Genomic DNA, 18,766 nt, shown 5'->3' with positions numbered 1-18,766 from the left:
ACTTTATCAAAAGTATTATTTAATATTTTAACGCCTCCACAATTTGCAGTATTACGGTCCCGACGCACTTCCATGTATTTAGTTTTCTCTGCATTTACTTCTAAACCCATGTCCCTGCAAGCATTTAATAAGATCTCTGCATTTATTTCTACTGTTCTCCTATCATCCCCTATTAAATTTACATCATCAGCATATGCCATCACCTGATGAATGCCGTTCAACTCTAGGCCCTGGTTGCTATCTTTGATTTTCCTTATAGCGTATTCCAGCACAAAGTTAAATAATAATGGCGACAACGCATCTCCTTGTTTCAGGCCATTTTCGACGTGAAAGCTCGTGGACAAAAATTTTCCTACCCGGACTTTACTTTGGGATTCACTTAAGCATAACTTAATTAATCCAATTAGCTTTCTCGGTATTCCAAGTTCTGTAAGAACGTTGTACAATGTTTCTCTCCTAACCGAATCGTAAGCCTTTCTAAAATCAATAAATAGTTGATGTACCGGCGTATTGTATTCCCACTTTTTTTCGAGTATTTGGCGAATGGTAAATATTTGGTCAATAGTTGATCGATTTCGTCTAAATCCGCACTGATAATCTCCAATAATTTCATCTGCGTATGGGGTCAGTCTTGCTAATAGAATATTTGAAAGGATTTTATAGGATGTTGACAGAAGAGAAATGCCTCGATAATTATTACAGTCAGTTTTGTCGCCTTTCTTGTGAATTGGAACAATGATTGATTCTTTCCATTCTTGTGGCAATTCTTCCTTGTTCCAGATAAGGAGAATGAGTTTGTGTATCTTGTTCCACAATTTTTCGCCTCCAGCTAAAATTAACTCAGCCGGAATTTCATCCACACCCGGAGATTTGTGTTTCTTTAATTTCTTTATAGCGGCTTCTACTTCTATTCGATTGGGTTCTGGAATATACGGTTCTGCGGTGTGTATCTCATTTTCTCCACGCGCATTAGTTTTTGGCTGCGTGTTCAGCAAATCGTCAAAGAAATCTTTCCATCTATTTAAGAGGCTATCCGTATCGGTGAGAACTGTTCCGTCAGCTTTCTTTAATATATAAGCACGAGGTTGATAGCCTTTCTTAAATTCGTTAATCCCCTTATACATGTCCCGAATATTTTTAGTTTTACTATTATCTTCAAGTTCCTTAATTTTAGCTTTCAAAAAATCGCGTTTCTTTGTTCTAAAAGTTTTGGAAGTTTCCCGCCTGATATCTGCGAAATTTTGTGTAGTTATTTCATTCGGATTTTGTAGCCACCGCAATTTTGCCTGTTTTCTCTTCTCTGCTAGTTTAATGCATTGTTGGTCGAACCATGGTTTGTTTCTTCGTATTTCCGCGTGTCCCAATTTTTCTACTGCTGAACTTTTAATGCTATCTCTAATTTCAATCCAAGTATCCTCAACACTAGTGCACTCCGAGTCTTCTAAAACCGAGAATCTATTCGAAACTTCAATCTGGTATTCCTTTCTTACATGGCTCGCTTCTAATTTCTTTAAATTAAATCTCTCCGTTTTCGGACATTGAATATTACCTTTATTGAACGATAACCTCTCCCGTATTATCGCTACTACCAGGTAGTGATCAGTGTCACAATCAGCCCCTCTAAACGACCGGACGTCAATTATGCTAGATTGCCTTCTTCTATCTACTAAAACGTGATCAATTTGATTATGTGTTCTTCCGTCTGGTGATGTCCAAGTGTATTTATGAACGTCGCGATGTGGGAATTTTGTACTTTTTACGATTAGGTTTTTGGATGTTGCAAAGTTCACGAGTCTAACACCGTTGTCATTACTTTCCTTATGCAAACTTTCGTTCCCTATGATCGGTTTGAAAATATCCTCTCGTCCTACCTTCGCATTGAAATCCCCTAATAGAATCTTCATATGGTATCGCGGGAGTTGGTCAAATATCCGTTCCACTTCTTCGTAAAAACTATCTTTTATATCGTCACCCTTATCTTCAGTTGGAGCATGTACATTTAAAACAATAATATCACACCACCGTCCCTTGAGAGTAATAAAAGAAAGTCTGTCAGTAACAAATTCAACCCGTTTAATTGCTGGTAATATTCGTTTGTGAACGAAAAACCCTGTTCCTAACTGGTGATTTTTATTTCCTTCCCCGTAAAAGAACGTAAAATTTCCGGAATTCTCAGACCCATTTCCTTCCCATCTAACTTCCTGAACTCCTACTAGGTCCATCCTGTATTTCTCTAACTCACTCGTAACAGATTTTAACGCGCCTGCCCTATAAAGACTTCTAATATTCCATGTTCCAAATCTCATGTCCATTTTCTTTTGCCGAGGTCGTGCCAAGTTATCAGTCCTTGTCCGAGGCTTTTGTGAATGTTTCTGAACAAGTACCTTTTTTTACAGGATGAGGGTGTTAGCCTTACCCAAACCCCCAAGCTGGAGGACCACTCCTAATCGTCTGTCCGCGACTGCTTATTCAGTATATTCGCAGCTAACCTCTATATCTAGAGGCCTTCTCCTCGATCCGCAACCTGAGGACGCGCCATGCCGTGGTGACAGGAACCCACGTTACACGGCAACACCCGATATATATATATATATATATATATATATATATATATATATATATATATATATAATGATACGAATATCCATGGTTTTATTGACATTGAGATAAATTTATTGAAGAAAGTTGCTTTTCAATAAACACATAACTATTTGAACAAAGAACTTACAACACGCATTGTTTGATGATCCATCGTTTCAACGACACCTTATAGATAAATACATATATATATGCGCGGATGAGATTTAAATAATCTTATAATTAACTCAAATGAAGGATTATAAACAAGTTAATTTACATCAAGTGACTATACATATATGCATATCAAATAATATACGGATAAATTATGCGGTATATGTAGTAGGTTATTTTTAAGGAAACACAAAGCCTTGCGCTGAGTTATGAAATTAATACCAGTAGCTCTATCTGCAAATCAATTAAAATATGGATCGATCATTCCGGGAAAGAGCCCAGCCTGCAATGAAAATTTTGTGATTCTAACAGGGCCTGAGTTCCTTGATTCCGACGCCACTGATTGATACGTAATACTACTTCGAAAGAAGAACTTGTCCGATTTCATTATTCGTTAAATGTCTTTTTGAAAATGCAAAATATTGGTATGCATTAATGTATTTGTAAATATTAAAAATGCAAAATTCGATAACACTAAACGATTTGGAGAATTTATCCGTACTAAGCGTATCTCCCCGGTTGCAAATATAACTGAAGGTTCCTGATTTGTATAATATTTGTAAACACCTACACATTGAGACAGAATGAGAAAAGGGAAGAATATAGTGTATATTAACAACAATTCAAAAATGCACGAAATTAACGAATAATATCAAATATATAATCATTATCAGAATTAACTCTCTAATTCGCTTTCTCCATTCATTTTTTTCCCTTTATTTTCAGGATTACATCATCACTAAATTTATCCGCTGGATATTATCTTTGTTTAGCAGCATCCAACTGGAGCTCAGCCTTGTAAATGGAACATTTAAATAGTGTAAAGGGATATGGGGAGAATCGAACCCGGAGCGGGAAATTAGGAAACGACAACGCTAACCATTCACCTAAAGCGTTACTTACTCTGGCTTGCCTAAATAAAGAGACTTTTCTGTTCGCTCAAAACAGTAGCTTCTTTATAGTCAAATTGATTGGAAAACAATACAGGAAAATGTAATTGATTACTTGCAGTTCATTATATCATTGTATTTACTAAGTTATCTGCATTACACTTAAAAAAATACAAAATTCATTTATTTTTAATCAAATACAGTGCGTATGTTATCCCTTTAATTGCAAAACGTGAACGAGTTGTGTTAAAGATTTCAAATTTGGGTGATTTGCATATTTTAGGGTGAAAATGAATTTATTGTCTACAATAAATAAAATATGAGACGTTACTTACAAGCAACAATGCAAATTTGTGGTATCTTTTTTGCCGTGTTACATCTCTCACGCTTTATATATATATAATGTGTGTGACTAAATTTCTCATTATGTGAAGCAATTATATAAATTTGTTTCTTGGTATATATCTATATAAGTAAGAATGTAATCACAGTGTTTTGTTGGTTTGGTATTATCAGACGTGTGTAGTTTGTGATTATATTTCTGATGCTACCACACAATTACACACTGCGTTCATACTTACGGAAATATATCCTGTATGTTTAATACACACACCATATGATACACTGTATTTGTATGTGTCTTGCATTATATCTGATAATACGAAACAACTGCACACTGATTACTTTCTTACATGCATAGGAACATATATATTGCTTGTAGCTATATTTCTGATTATACCATTTTGTCACGAATCACTGGGCAAGACGAACCTCGGGTGGTTTGCCATTGCTTTTCATTGAATGATGACGGACCTTTCAATTCAACGTGAGATACGAACCAATATTTTGCCCCCACAGGGAATCGAACCCGGGGATTCTTGATAAAATGTGCTGAGATTATCCACATGTACACCGGCAATAATATGAATGTAGTAGAAGTACGTAATGTATCGGTCTGCTAACCATAAATTTATTTGAAACAGCTATCTTACGTTGGTTTGTTTTTCACACAAATGGTCGTAGTAGATTCAAACCCCATAAACGAACCGAGAAAACCAGCCCTTGCGCAATGGACAAACTGCTTGCTAAGATAATGCACTAATTTTACACTATGTGGAGTAACGTAGCCCGTGTTGTGATTTTGTCTGGCATATTTGCAAATTGAAATAGCCTGGCCCCCAAATATAATGAGATTACAAATAAATATATAGAAAACTCATGACATTTGAGGGCAAGCTAAATTTTGGGGGACCCGTGCCCCCATACCACCTATCTACATCCTTGAATATATGGGAAATTGTTTCCAAGACCGGGAGATGGATGATTGTATAAGCACCAGCTTTTTATACATATTCCATATCACTTCCATATGAAAGGACACTGTCTTGAAATGCGCCATATTCTGCCACTGTTGCTCTCAAGCAACATAGTTTTGAATGACGTAGTTACTACTATAGTAAGTTAGATATTTCCACAATATTTTACATAAATATCAAGTGAACCTTCGCCTAGCTTGTGGTCAAACCGTAAAACGAAACCTTATTTTTTTCAGTGCTGTCCACAATAAAAAGAAACAAAAACAAAACGGAAACGGAAGGAACCAAATGTTGGAAACACGTCAGTACTCTAGTGACATATACGGCTAAATTTTCGAATTTCCGGAGCGCAAAAAACTCCTACATAAGAGATGTTGATTGTAAGTATTATTGCCGATTGGAAGACATACAATACAAACGCTCGTGAGGAAAGAAAACATAGAACATTCGTGTTGCTCAGAAGCAACAAGGCCAAATAAGGTCTTGTAAAGACTAATCAATTCCTGCGTAGTAATGGTGGTTCAGTGGTCAAGGCGCTCAACTTGTAACCTGTAGGTTCTCGGATCGGATCCACGAAGAGCTTTTTTTACTTTAGAATTTTTGATGGTGATTGATCGGCGATGACACATGTTTTATTATCTTCAGATATTTGAATACTCGGATGTTTCAATACTTGAACTATCAAATCTTCAGAAATAATTATAGTAATGATAATAATAATAAACTAATGGTAATAATTATTATCGCGTAGAAGGTTAAAAATTAGGAGCTAATTATCGTTCAGGTCATACCATTACAAGCAGAAATGTGACATTTGGCAATAATATTTTGGTTTTGTTTAATGTTGCCCACGAGAGGAGAAATTTCTCATCTCATTTCTAAAACAACAAAAACAAAATCGAGACTAAAATTAATATTTTACATTCGAGACGGGACAAAGCTAACTCAAATTATCGTTTTGCTCTGGAGATTAGAATCAAGGCAATACGAAAAGTATCGTAAATATTTTTCGTCTTATCTATATTCTCGAAATAGTGTATGTCCATTCTTTAAGTAACTATTCCTTTGTAAACTGAATCTTATACGTTATTTTGTTACTTCAAAGTTGTGTCTGAGTAATATGCCTTAATGTTCAGGGATATTCAGTTATTTTTATAACAGTTATTTTTCTTAAAACGTACAGTGGCGAAGCGTAGTCCCACAAGTAGGATAGGATAATAAAATAACATTTAATGTATCATAAAATGTTTACAATTATGGTCAAAATTCTGTTCTCCTTATTGAGTTAAAAAATAACTACCAAATCTATTTATTTTAAAGAACCTTTTAGATGTATTTCTGACACCGTTTACAATTAAATTTGTGTTCATGTATACATAGTAGTTTATTGCTGCTCTTTAATTTAACAAGAAAAATGAATATTTTATAAGCAAAAGTAGATGGATAGTAGTCTATTATTATTATTATTATTATTATTATTATTATTATTATTATTATTATTATTATTATTATTATTATTATTCAACAAATATTTACATCAAGGAAAACACGCAATTTCTATTAATGGAATATTCCCAAATATTTTGAAGTGCAGTTCATATTTTCTTATATTTCGGATTTGCAACGGGGATAAGGGGAAATTTCTCCTCACTTGCTGTTTTTATTTCCTGCATATTTGAAAGTGCAGGGAGAGAAAATGTAAATACATTATTACAGTTAACTGTCAAGTTTCTTGGATAAGCTTTGTTGCTTCCATCTCTCACTTTAAAGTAACTATCGTCATCCGCAATAAAATGTTTGCATATAACTTCCACATTTTCATTAATAATTCTATTTTCTTAATGTATTATTGCTTCTTTGTGCTTTCCTTAACAAAGCAGTATAGTAATGAATAATTATTTATGATTTTTGAGATAAAAATAAAGCAAAATGAGAAAATCATAAGCAAAAAACTTTGATTGTTATGAAACTTTAGTCTGTCAGACAATTACGCGAAGAATATTCCGAGGGAAGTTTAAAGGAATATGACTCCACACAGTGCGCATATATTAGAAACATTCACAAATAGGTAAAATTGAAAGAACAGAAAATCATGTATTTTTAAGATGAACATACAATTCACACTTCACAGAAAATTTCAATATGGGAAATTAAACAATATATTCAGTTGAAATTACTGAAAAAGACAGAATATGACTAGTTAAAACTCCAAGTGTAAATCTGCGCTTGGAGCAATTCTATTAGCTATATAATAAGCATTTTCGTGAGTTGCCTCTGTAGCGAAGCGTGTTTCATAATGTTGTTGAAGTTCTAGAAACGGAGAGCGGTGACTCGAGACTGAGTACAGTATTTTTTTTTTAATATTGGGATTTTTTTTTTAAAAAAAAATATGAAGTTATATTTTGAAGTGCTTGAAAGAAAATCAGATGATCTGTCACGTTTCAAAGCTAATCCGTACTTATTCGCTATGTCCATTAAATTATACGAAGACGCTAAAAGAAGGAACGTTAACATTCTTACAATGAGAACAGATTTCAATTCCCGGCGGGAGTTAGAGTACTCGCCTTTGGCGTGGGTGACCCTAACAATGTTGGATAAACCGTATAAATTATGTACATCCTCGTTATGAAGATTCCACCGTTCCCTATTCCCGTTTCTCTTGGGTCCGAATATTCGTCTCAGGATTTTGTTCTCAAATACTTTCAATCTATGTCCTTCGTTCCGAGTAAGGTACCATATTTCGCAACCATACAGAACAGGCATGATTATCGTTTTATACAGGGGCCGCGGTGGCTCAGTGGTAGAGCGTTCACCTCTGGTGCTTGGGGTCCTGGGTTCGATCCCAGCCCGCGCCAAGTGAACTTTGTGGTGGACAAACACCGTGTGCGTGGGTTTTCTCGGGGTTCTCCTGTTTTTCTCCCACTTTCTTCATTCCACCATTTCATTCATTACTCATCATCACCGTCTACTTTAGCCTAACCGGCATAACCGTGGGACGTAAAACACAAAGATTTCATTTCATTTAATTTCGTTTTATACATTTTAAAATAAGCTAATACATTGCACATACAATCAATTATAATGTCAGTGATATATGATGTTCATTGAGCAAAACACTCCAAACAATAAAGATTCAACTTAGATGGGGAAATGGTTTGTGAAATCCATTGTTTTTTCATTATAATTTGGCCATGAATAAACACCTGAGAGATATGCAGCCCCTGCATACAATTATACGGTGTAGGAATGCATACTAGGTAGGATATGATGTTTTAGTTCTTTCTTTTTTTTTTAATTTCAACACTTCTAGTGTACCCGTAAAAATTTAATAAATAAATAATGGCCATGCTTGTGTTTAATATTGAGTTAAAACTGGACAATCTACGCAAAATTTGCAATCGATCAGTGAAAACGTCATGTTTCTAGAGCCTGTAGTTTCCGAGATCTGACTGTCGAAAGGATTTGCCACAAACATATAAACGTTCACAAACCTATAGTTTCAAAAACTCCATAGATGGCAGCACAATTTATTTGCATTTATTTAGGAGAAGGCTTATTAGAAGGCAAGGGCTTTGAACAATAATTCAAAAGGATAAACTTTGTGACAAATATCTCTTTAACTAATTTATTTAAAGTACACTTTTTTTTAAGAATATTTCTTTCTTATAAACGTGAAATCACAAATAACCGTAAATCAAAGTTTGAAATCTATTGGAGCTCGGACGCTCTTAGTTGGTATTGTAGCATTTTAATAGATAGATGAAGATAATTATTTTGATATCTTTCCCTTTAGCAAATATCACATACTATTCATTAATTGGATAGTATCTATCAATTATTACTTGCATAACTAAATAGTGTTTAAAATATTGTAAAAAAAATATGGAACGGGTTGCAAATTACGTACACAAGAGCAGGCTTGACCAAATTTGATGACTCATAACTAGAGGAACAAAAACGTTGCATACAACATGCCACATGAGTACTAAATTCTCCAATGTCTACTGTCATGCTAACTCGTAAGTTTGATCCAGATGGAATGTATTCAGTTGAACCTGTTCCATACATAGTTTACTTATATTTGATTATTTTTTTTAGAAAAACTATGAAAGTGTAATTACTTTGTACCGATATATCTGAAATTTGTAAATACACAGCTATGATATTTTATTTATTTATTCTGATAATGAATATTGCTGGTCAAAGAAATGCCACGTGTTTAAATGAAATATCCATAATGAGTGTAATTATTCTAATTGTGTTTGAATGTGGCTTTCTTGGTTTACAGTAATTTTAATTAAGAAGATTTCCAACTCCATCATCATATTGGCTCAACACCAAAAATTTGCTTCCATGGAATCAAATCTGAGACAATGGTAAATGTTAGCCCTCTGTCGATTTGGCTGCACGAGAATACATAAAAAGCTAAGTCTTGTAGAAGTGAAAATTCTGCATAAACAGGTTTCTCAGTTAAGTTTAGACACAATACTTATATTCAATTTGTTCACAAAGACATTATACTATATATTTTATTTAAACATCCCGCGATTGTGAAATATCTTCACTTCCAAATTCAATAGAATATAAAGACTTAAAAAAAAAACATTGTTATGAAATTAACACTTTTGAACAACTTTGAGTGGAAGGTTATAGGTAGGAGGATATGCTTTGAACATGGGGTTAGCAAGAATGTTTGTAAATCCTAGATTTAACATGTAAATTAGTAGAGGTAAATATTTTGTTTGTTAAAGTTTAGCTTCGCTTTCAAATACCTTATATGAGGTATGGCTCTGCAAATAGAGGTCAGTGTCACAGTAACTAGTCCAGAGATTTTCGTAACACATTATTAAAATGTGTTCTTCATTAAATTTCAGATAAGCTGTTCTCTTTATTTGGCCGTAAACTTTTTTTTTCAGTTTGACATAATTTAACCACAGTCTCAGGTAAACAATTTTATTTTCTTGCAGTGCCAATTGACAGCATCAAAGAAATTCGTGCCGGGAAGAATACGGAAGTTTTACGAAGTCGGGAGTTCTCTGGCTACACTGAAGACTGTGCGTTTTCTATCCTGTACGGAGACAACTTCGAATCTTTAGATTTGGTTGCGGCAACTCCTGAAGAGGCCAATATCTGGGTCACGGGACTCAACGCTCTTATAGGTGCTCATAAATGTAAGTAGTCAAATGCACTTATTCTTATATATAAAATTGAAGAGCTCATTTCCAAATACCACTTAAGTCGGTTTTTCTCAATTTTAAACTTTTTTATGTTATTATGATATTGTGGATGAGATGCACATATTAATCTTGAATAAACTGCAAAACTCACTAGAGTCTCACTGGTGTAATGGCTTAGAAACTACGTTTTTTGCAAAGTCCACCTTAGTCATTGAAGTTTTTGGTGTTTCCTGTAAATTTTAAAAATATGACTTAAGTGGTATATGGAAAGGAGCTCTTCAATTATTTTTTTTTCATTCATATAAAGGATAAAATGTAAAGGTGTTTCACTAGTAAACATAAATTTAATTTAGTGGAGAACCATGGTTGATATATTAAGGGTGTTCATCAACCTGGCCTCATTTTTTTTTCTAAAAAGAAATTCCTGAATATTAATGCTGTGTAATTAGTTAGTACTTAGAAAATTCTAAATAGTGAAGTAGTTTGCTGTCGACATGTGTCACAAAAGTCTTAGAAACAGTCGTGACGTCGTAGACTTAGATGATCAACTGAGTAAGAGCAAAGACCATCTGAAAGATATTCACTAGTTTACTTTGTGTCAGGCGAGGCTTTTTCATATAGTTACAGAGTCAGGTGCCTTTCCAATTATTAATACGAAGAAAACATTTGTAAAACTATGGAAATATACAGAAATACAATGACTGAAAACAAATTACATTTATTTTAATTTGCAGTCTGCAGCTGCTCTTCCATGATATATTTTGCAATAGCATGAGGTTGCAATGATTAATGCATATCTCTTTCTACGTATTGTGGTTTGTATCATTCTAACTCCTGACTGACTGCATGATACAAGCACAGATTTCGACATCAACAACAAGGTAGTAGTCCGTTTAAATGCGTGGAAGTGCTTACATTATGATCATACACACATCTGTGATCGCGGCTTTTCTGTTCTGTACACCCTTTGGTACTGGATCATAAGAAACAGATCATGGGTTTACCCAGGTATCTTATTTTGTGCGCTCTGAAGATTCACGTCATTGGTAAGCTGCTGATTTGCGCGCTGAGGTAGGCTGACAATATGTTGATTTCAAGGTTAGCTAGAAAGGATCGAAAGCGCAACACTTGCGGTATCGACATTTGCGTACTTCGAGTATCGACATTTGTGGTACTGGGACATTTGCAGTAATACTCAAAATAACTTATTCTCCAAGTTCAGAGAATATATTTTCGGGTGTTCAATTGGAGGACAGACACAGAGTATCAACTGCTACGAAACGACCAAGTTTTATTACATTGGTATTACCGACTTTCATTTGATCTGGCCTTTTTGCGTACTAAAACCAGACTAAAAATCTTTCAGAATATAAACAATTATTAACTCACCATACATATATACAAACCTTTCTCACAGCACCTAAGAACATGTAAATGCAAATATAAAGATCAATTATACAGGGGAGTTGAGTTGTTTTTGAGTGTAACGTCCCGTTCAGCAGCGAAGCTATATGAGGCGTGGACCTACTGATTAACGCGGAATCCGAACCACATGAGGTCCTGCCGGGAATTGAACTCGGATCTCCCACGCTAAAGGCGGGTACGCTAATTGCTTAGCCACGAAGGAGCTTAATTATACAGGGGATTTAGGATTTAGATTTCTGGGCTCACGGCATCTTATATCAATTTAGCCCGTCACGTTTGAAGAATGACATCCGTCGGCGAGCACACTATCCGGGGAAAGGGAAGGAAGAAAGGATTGGGGAATCAGTTATACAGAAAATAGAAATAACAATTACTGAGATACATGGTGAAAGATATAAACAAATGATTGCTTATGATTGGATAAAACTGGAAAATGTAAATAAATCCTTATTTATGATTGGTCGAACGCCTCACTTTGATATTTAAAAGGAACTTCTACAAATATTTATATATTTTTGTTTTCTTTTATAATTTCCTTAACAGTTTTCCAATAAATATTTTCCAATGGTTACTCAGAGTTGAAATAAAATATTAATATTTTTTTTTTATTTTTAATATATTGAGATATTTGTTACACGTAAGTATTACGAGATTATCCGAAGCACACTTTGCTAGCAAAGTAATTAGTCACAACTGTTTCCATTGTTATGAGCATATTTAGGAACTTTTGGTCAGATCTAGCTCGAAATGAGTATAAGAAACAAAGTCAAAATCAACTTTCAGTGAATTAGTATTTAATTTTTGTGGATTATAATATAGTTCAGTTAGTACATTAGTAGATAGCTTCTTTTCTGGAACAAACTAATAGTACTCCCAACTTTTGAATGTGTGCCAGTTTCCTCAAGAATTTCGATGCTACATATTCAGTTAACAGATTTTCTATTCTTCTCTCCATATTATGTAATGACGTCGTCTACGTTTGCCTTAAACGTTTAAAATTCTTCTTTCATATAGGTAATCGTTGTACACAACCCCATGTTTTAGATACTTCACCAAAGAGTACACATTAGGAGTTGACTTACCTCATGATTTGAGTCTGTAGTTTCACCATTTAAGATTTTTTGTTTTGTCGTTAATTCCAGCAGTTGCACATATATATATCAATACTGGGAGTATTTAACTACAATTCCACAAAATAATCTAGAAATATCTCAAGTCTTTCGTGATGTGGTGCATCTTCCATAATGGAAAGCCATCCAACATCGACATCACCTACAAGGAGAAATACTAGAGCAGAACACATTCTGAGGAGAGCTTCACCTCTGGAACTGATTTATGGTCATTTGTAACTCCTAATTACGGAACCTTACTCCAGAAGTACTGATTAAAATGGAATCACACCCACTAATTTGCATTTCCGGGAACGGTGTTCTTAGAGATGTTATGGCAGCTTGATCGAAATCAAATTTAATTTCGGATTTCAATCATTAATATTATTCTTCACCAAAGTAAAAAAAAAAAAAAAAAAAAAAAAAAACACACACATCTGATACGTCTTACTACACTGCTCCACAAAACTTAAGCAACTCGAAGAAAGTGGCAGAAAATACAACGACACGAACACTGAACCAAGTATAATGAACAACCAGAGGGTCCAGATGCACAATGCAACACAAATGAAGACGAACAATACAGTTAGGATGTACAGAGTGACCAAAAAGTTCAGCACAACGATACCTCAACAGGTGAAGCTGGATTGTGCGAGGGCATAGGCAGTCAATATGGCGTGTGACCACCACGAACAGGTATACAGGCACGACATCTGGTCTCCATGCTGCAAATCAGAGTGTTGATCAAGTCTTGCGGCAGATGGCGCCACTCCTCGAGGAGAGCTGTTTGCAGATCAGGGAAAGTGCGTGCTGGTGGACTGCGCTGCGCTATTCCCCGCCTAAGAGCATCCCACACATGCTCGATGGGATTCAAGTTCGGCGAATATGCAGGCCATGCAATACGCGTAATGTTTTTGCACTCCAGATACTCGAACACAAGATGTGCACAGTGTGGGCGGGCGTTGTCATCCATGAATAGGAAGTCTGGGCCAAATGCTCCGCGGAAATTGCGCACATGTGTGTTGAGAATTTCATCCCGGTACCGTTGTGCTGTCAAAGTCCCATGCTACACAATATGGAGGTCCGTTTTCCCATCCAGCATAATTCCACTCCACACCATAATGGAACCACCGCCATAGGACGGCCATTCAGCAATGAAGTTTGGATGATAGCGTGTTCCTGGCTCTTTCCACACTAAAGTTCGCCCAGAATAAGACGACAGGCTGAACCTCGACTCATCGGAGAACATGACACGCCCCCACTGGTGTTCCCCCCACGCAACATGTTCCTGACATCATGTGTAACGCGCACGTTTGACTCCAGTTTCAATAGCACACACAGCACAGGCCTTCTTCTATACAGTCCTGCTCTATTGAGCCGCCAACGAACAGTTTCACGACTCACGCGTTGTCCTGTAGCCTGAAACAACTCATTGGCCAGTTGAGAGCACGAAGGTTGACGGTTACGTTTGGCAGCAATTGTGAGAAATCGGTCATCGACGGCCGACGTCTTCTTCGGACGGCCTCTTCCATGACGTCTATTGACTTCGCCTCCATTTTGGAAGCGACTCCACAGCCTCGACACAATTTTTTTGTTCACGTTGAATTCCTGCTCTATTTCCACTTGCGATCGGACCAATTCCAACCGACCAATTATTCGCCCGCGGTCAAAGACACTCAAATGTCGTCTACCAGCCATTGCAAGGTGTGTACCCCACACAAGAACCACTAACTCAATGATTGGAGCCTCGGACACTACTGGTCTGTGGTGTACGCCTCATGGCATAATTTGTTCACCGCGCTTGCAACGGTGCTGATTATGATATAGAGTGGGTGCTCGCCTTGCTTGTGTGTCTCTGTGTATGTGCATGCCACTAACCAGTGTTGAGTGGGCCCCACACGTCACTTATACCACGTTCTCTCGGGTTGCTTAAGTTTTGTGGAGCAGTGTATATCTTGTTGGTAAGAGACCAAAGATAAAGGGACAATGTTTGCTTCCTCCAAGTTACTTCCGATGTCTGCTTGTGGTGCCTATAATTAGGAAAACTGCCGACTACAACACTTCAATGTTCCATCCATTAAAAAAAAAGAAAAAAGAAAAAGAAAAACATAGCGTGCTCAGATGTACACTGTCTTCCCTTTGCAGTGCAAAATATTAGCATTCTCCTTCCTCTGTGGTGTCTGAAAGCAGGAAGTTTGACTCATCATCTATCGTCAGAATACATACACATTCCATGGTGTGTACCGCAAATGTCCCACTGTCTAAGGGAAAGTTTTGGAACAGTACCGCAAATGTCCCAGAAAAATTGGTTTCCTTATTGCACCGCAATTGTTGTTGTTAAACAACACATAAAAACACGTTCAAAATGTACTTATGAGGGAATGCTGAAAAAACTATTTCCTTCTATTTGTTTATGTAAAAACTGTTGATTTTATCGCTATAAAAACAAACGCATATGCATTATTAAAACTTTAGTCTACAGAGCACAATAATTATTTTTTTTCCACTCTCAGGCATTCTTTAAGTTCTAGTCAAAGATGGAAATCTGATGCAGCCAGATCTGGACTCTATGCAGGATATGGTATGATAGTAAAACCAAGGAGCTAAATTTTCCTATTTGTTATTGTAGTAGCGTCAGGGCGAATATTGCCGTGCTGGATATAGTATGGTTTCATTGGTGAACTAACTCGTCGAATCTGTTTTATCAGTTCTATGAATGTGAAGAGTAATTACAAAAGTTGGTGCTAGTATTCTCAGGAAGGAACTCTGTATGCACTATACCATGAACGGTCCCAGAAGACTGCCAGATTTTGCCTCCTGATGCCACAGACTCAAACTCCTTTCAACGCGCAGGTGATCTTTGTGGCGATACTCTGTTTAGATTATTTTATTTCTACGATCAAAATGATGTACCCAAGTTTCATCAATTGTGATAATGTTATTCAAGAGCTCATTTCCTTCGCGTTAGTGGTTCAGAATCAAGTGTTATGTTTTCTGTAAGGAGCCAACTTTCTCGGCACCCACTATGCACAACATTTTCAGTATCTTAGATCTGTAAGAATCACTTGCACTTGTTTCCTTGATATGTCACGCTTATAGGCATGCTCTACCTGTATTGTGTACTATCATGTAACTGTAGTAGGAGAAATTTCCTTCGGCTAATTTGACCTTGTCCTTGGGCGACTTACTAAGCAGTTGTTATTAGGCGTGTGTAGGCATAGACGTGTTCCTAAGTGTTAGGACCTCCTGTGGAAAAATTTTCGCCGTGGGAACGTTCCCTGGGGGACTAAACCGGCATGAACTAGTATGTTAGGATGCGTTCATGCTCTTGAACACCTACCGGCTGTAGAAACAAGACGAAACATGCTTTCTCCGCTTCTTCTTCTTCTGTATTTGATCGCAGACATGTATTGGATAGTTATTTTGGATCCCCTTCGGCGAAGAGCGTTAATGTCCATGGGAGCAGACTGTATGAAATTTACCCTTTGATCGAATTGGTCTTACATGGAATGTACTTGAACCTGAACATACTAAGTGGGGGTGATGTATATATTTCCTGAAAGCTTGGGTTAAGGTAAGATCAAAACCGGTTACCAAAATTGGGGAGGTCCCAAGCATTCCGCTTGAGGGCAGCACGTTACTCATTTTTATTAACACCTTTAAGCGTGTCTTAAAGTCCGTTGCAACACCGAAAAATCTGAAACGGTATGGCAAATATGAAAACAGAAAAACATGTCTTTCAGCATTTCAAAAGTATAACGTATCAAAGTAAAATAAATTTTCCCAGGGTCCACCGCAGAGTCCCAGATGGGGTCCAACTCATTTTTTTAAATGGAAAGGAGGCTCAACTTGCATATCGTATGAAAGTTGGTGTTAAATAAAAGAAGATAAATCAAGTTGCGACTCTCTACGAGAAGCCTGTGCAAAATAGCGTTGGGTCAAAATATCAACACAATCTTTATTACAAAGTCTATGGCCACTCGTATGAATCTGAAACGGTGGAATAGGTTTAACGTTGATACATATGGTATGGTATCAACGTATTCTTTAGAATGGTATGGTATAACGTTGCATCAGCTGTGAGACTGTGTGAAGATGCGAAAGGTAGGATTCGAATCACTGTGAAAGCCCATGTAGTTGATGAGAAACCTCTTCATAAGACGTTTTCGTTATCTTAGATTTTATGTTAAGTATTTTTCTTCAATTTCGTTTACCTTTAAATTGTATATTTATGCGATAGCAAATCGGAGAGATGTGATGGGAGATAATTTTTAAGAAAGCTAATACTTCACATTGCATTGTAGTGTGAAAAAAAAAAGACACACATACAATACAAAATTAGTTAGAGGTTCGTATTTTAATTCCTTGTTGTATCACGTTGCATGAAGTGTGTGTGTGTGTGTGTGTGTGAAAGAAGAAGAATGCAAAATCATAACATTTCTAACTGCGAACGAGTAATAAACATATCTCGTTTCTGAGAACTGCCTTTATCATAATCTGAACTGTGATACATTCATTCATAGAGAGGTATGACCGCGTTACAAAAAAAATGTAAATACGTTCATTACAATCTTATTGAGGTGACGATAGTGGCATTAAACGTAAAATAGTCTAAAGCGTGAGCGCAAAGTTAGAACTCACATTGTTTAAGTGTTCTGACAGATCGCGTAGCAGTGATGAAACCTCTTAATAGCGTTTTGTTTGTTTATTGGTTTTTAGTGTTCCTATTTAGTAGCGGAAGGGGGACCATGTGGCACAGCAACAGAGCCCTAACATCTGGTGCATGGGGATCCCTAGTTTGATCCCCGAATAAGTTTGGTTATCGTGGACAAGATCATGTCCGTGGGTTTTCACGAATGTTCCTATTTAGCAGCGGAAGGGGGGCCAGGTAGCACAGTGGCACAGCGTTTACAGCTGATGGATGGAGTCCTTAGTTCGATCCCTGAACAAAGTAAGCTTATGGTGGACAACATCGTGTCCGTGGGTTTTCACGGGCTACTCTCACATTCTCATTCTACCAATTATTCAATCATTCATTTGCCTTAATCACCCGTGTCCCTTAGCATGATTGGCATATACGTGGGACGCTAAACTGAAATAGTTTGTTTACAGTACCGGGACTATTTTTGGCATGAATCAACAGTTTAAACTGGAATACAGACAAGTGCGTTTAAATTGCAATGATCTCCCTCAGGATATTGAATGCAGGACCACTATCACCACAGGCCCGTGCTAGCTGTTAGACCAGCAGTGGAGGTTAAAACAGTTTTTTATTACTAGTTGTCCTGCAAAGTAGCAGAGCGTTTGCATCTGATGTATGGGGTCCCTAGTTCGATCCCCGCGCAAGGTAAGCTTAGGTGGACAACATCGTGTCCGTGAGTTTTCACGGGCTACTCTCACATTCTCATTCTACCAATTATTCAATCATTCATTCGCCTTAATCACCCGTCTCCCTTAGCATGATTGGCATAAACGTGAGACGTTAAACTAAAATATTTTCTTTACAGTACCGGGACTATTTGAGGCATGAATCAACAGTTTAAACTGAAATACAAACAAGTGAAGTGCGTTTAAATTTGAATGCTCTCCCTCCGGAAATCGAACCCATAAGCACGCTCACCACAGGCCGGTGCTAGCTACTAGACCGGCGGGGAAGGCTAAAAGAAGTTTTTTTTTTTTTATTACTAGTTGTCCTCTTATTTCCGAAGCCTTCGGCTTACTATACGCTATAGGTTAAAATTGCTTAACTGTACGTTCCAATTATTTACATTTAACTTTTCAAGTTTGTCCACTAACCTGCTGTTACCCGAAAATGTTGAAATATAATATAGCTGCGGCCCTTATCTTAATAATAAACAGTAAAGCATAGAGTTCATCATTATTATACAGTTTCAATACTTAATTGAGAGAATACAGTTATGAGTTGCAAATACATCCTCATATTATGTTCCTATAGAAATTCACAAATACAAGTATTAATGCTCAAATCTAAGTATGATCACATACCTTGTCCTATTTTCAAATGATTAAATTGAGAGAATACAGTTTTTGAGTTGCAATTAAATCATCATAATAGTTTTATATGCAAGTTGACTGCA

At 36.6% G+C, this 18,766-nt stretch overlaps 1 protein-coding gene across 1 annotated transcript in view; it reads left to right on the top strand.

Annotated features, from left to right (window-relative positions):
- LOC145688051 (inactive phospholipase C-like protein 2) overlaps positions 1 to 18,766 on the top strand; it is a 662,718-nt gene that overhangs the window by 39,272 nt on the left and 604,680 nt on the right. Inside the window, exon 2 of the mRNA XM_081761756.1 lies at positions 9,925 to 10,128. Within this exon, the coding sequence (XP_081617882.1) occupies positions 9,925 to 10,128 (204 nt within the window). The remainder of the gene's footprint in view (positions 1 to 9,924; positions 10,129 to 18,766) is intronic.

The sequence above is a fragment of the Thermobia domestica genome, chromosome 6 (genome assembly GCF_964235325.1).
Source record: "Thermobia domestica chromosome 6, izTheDome1.hap1.1, whole genome shotgun sequence".
NCBI classification, from domain to species: Eukaryota; Metazoa; Arthropoda; class Insecta; order Zygentoma; family Lepismatidae; genus Thermobia; species Thermobia domestica.
Note: the sequence above shows the minus strand (reverse complement) of the source record. Positions and strands in the feature narration are given on the sequence as shown.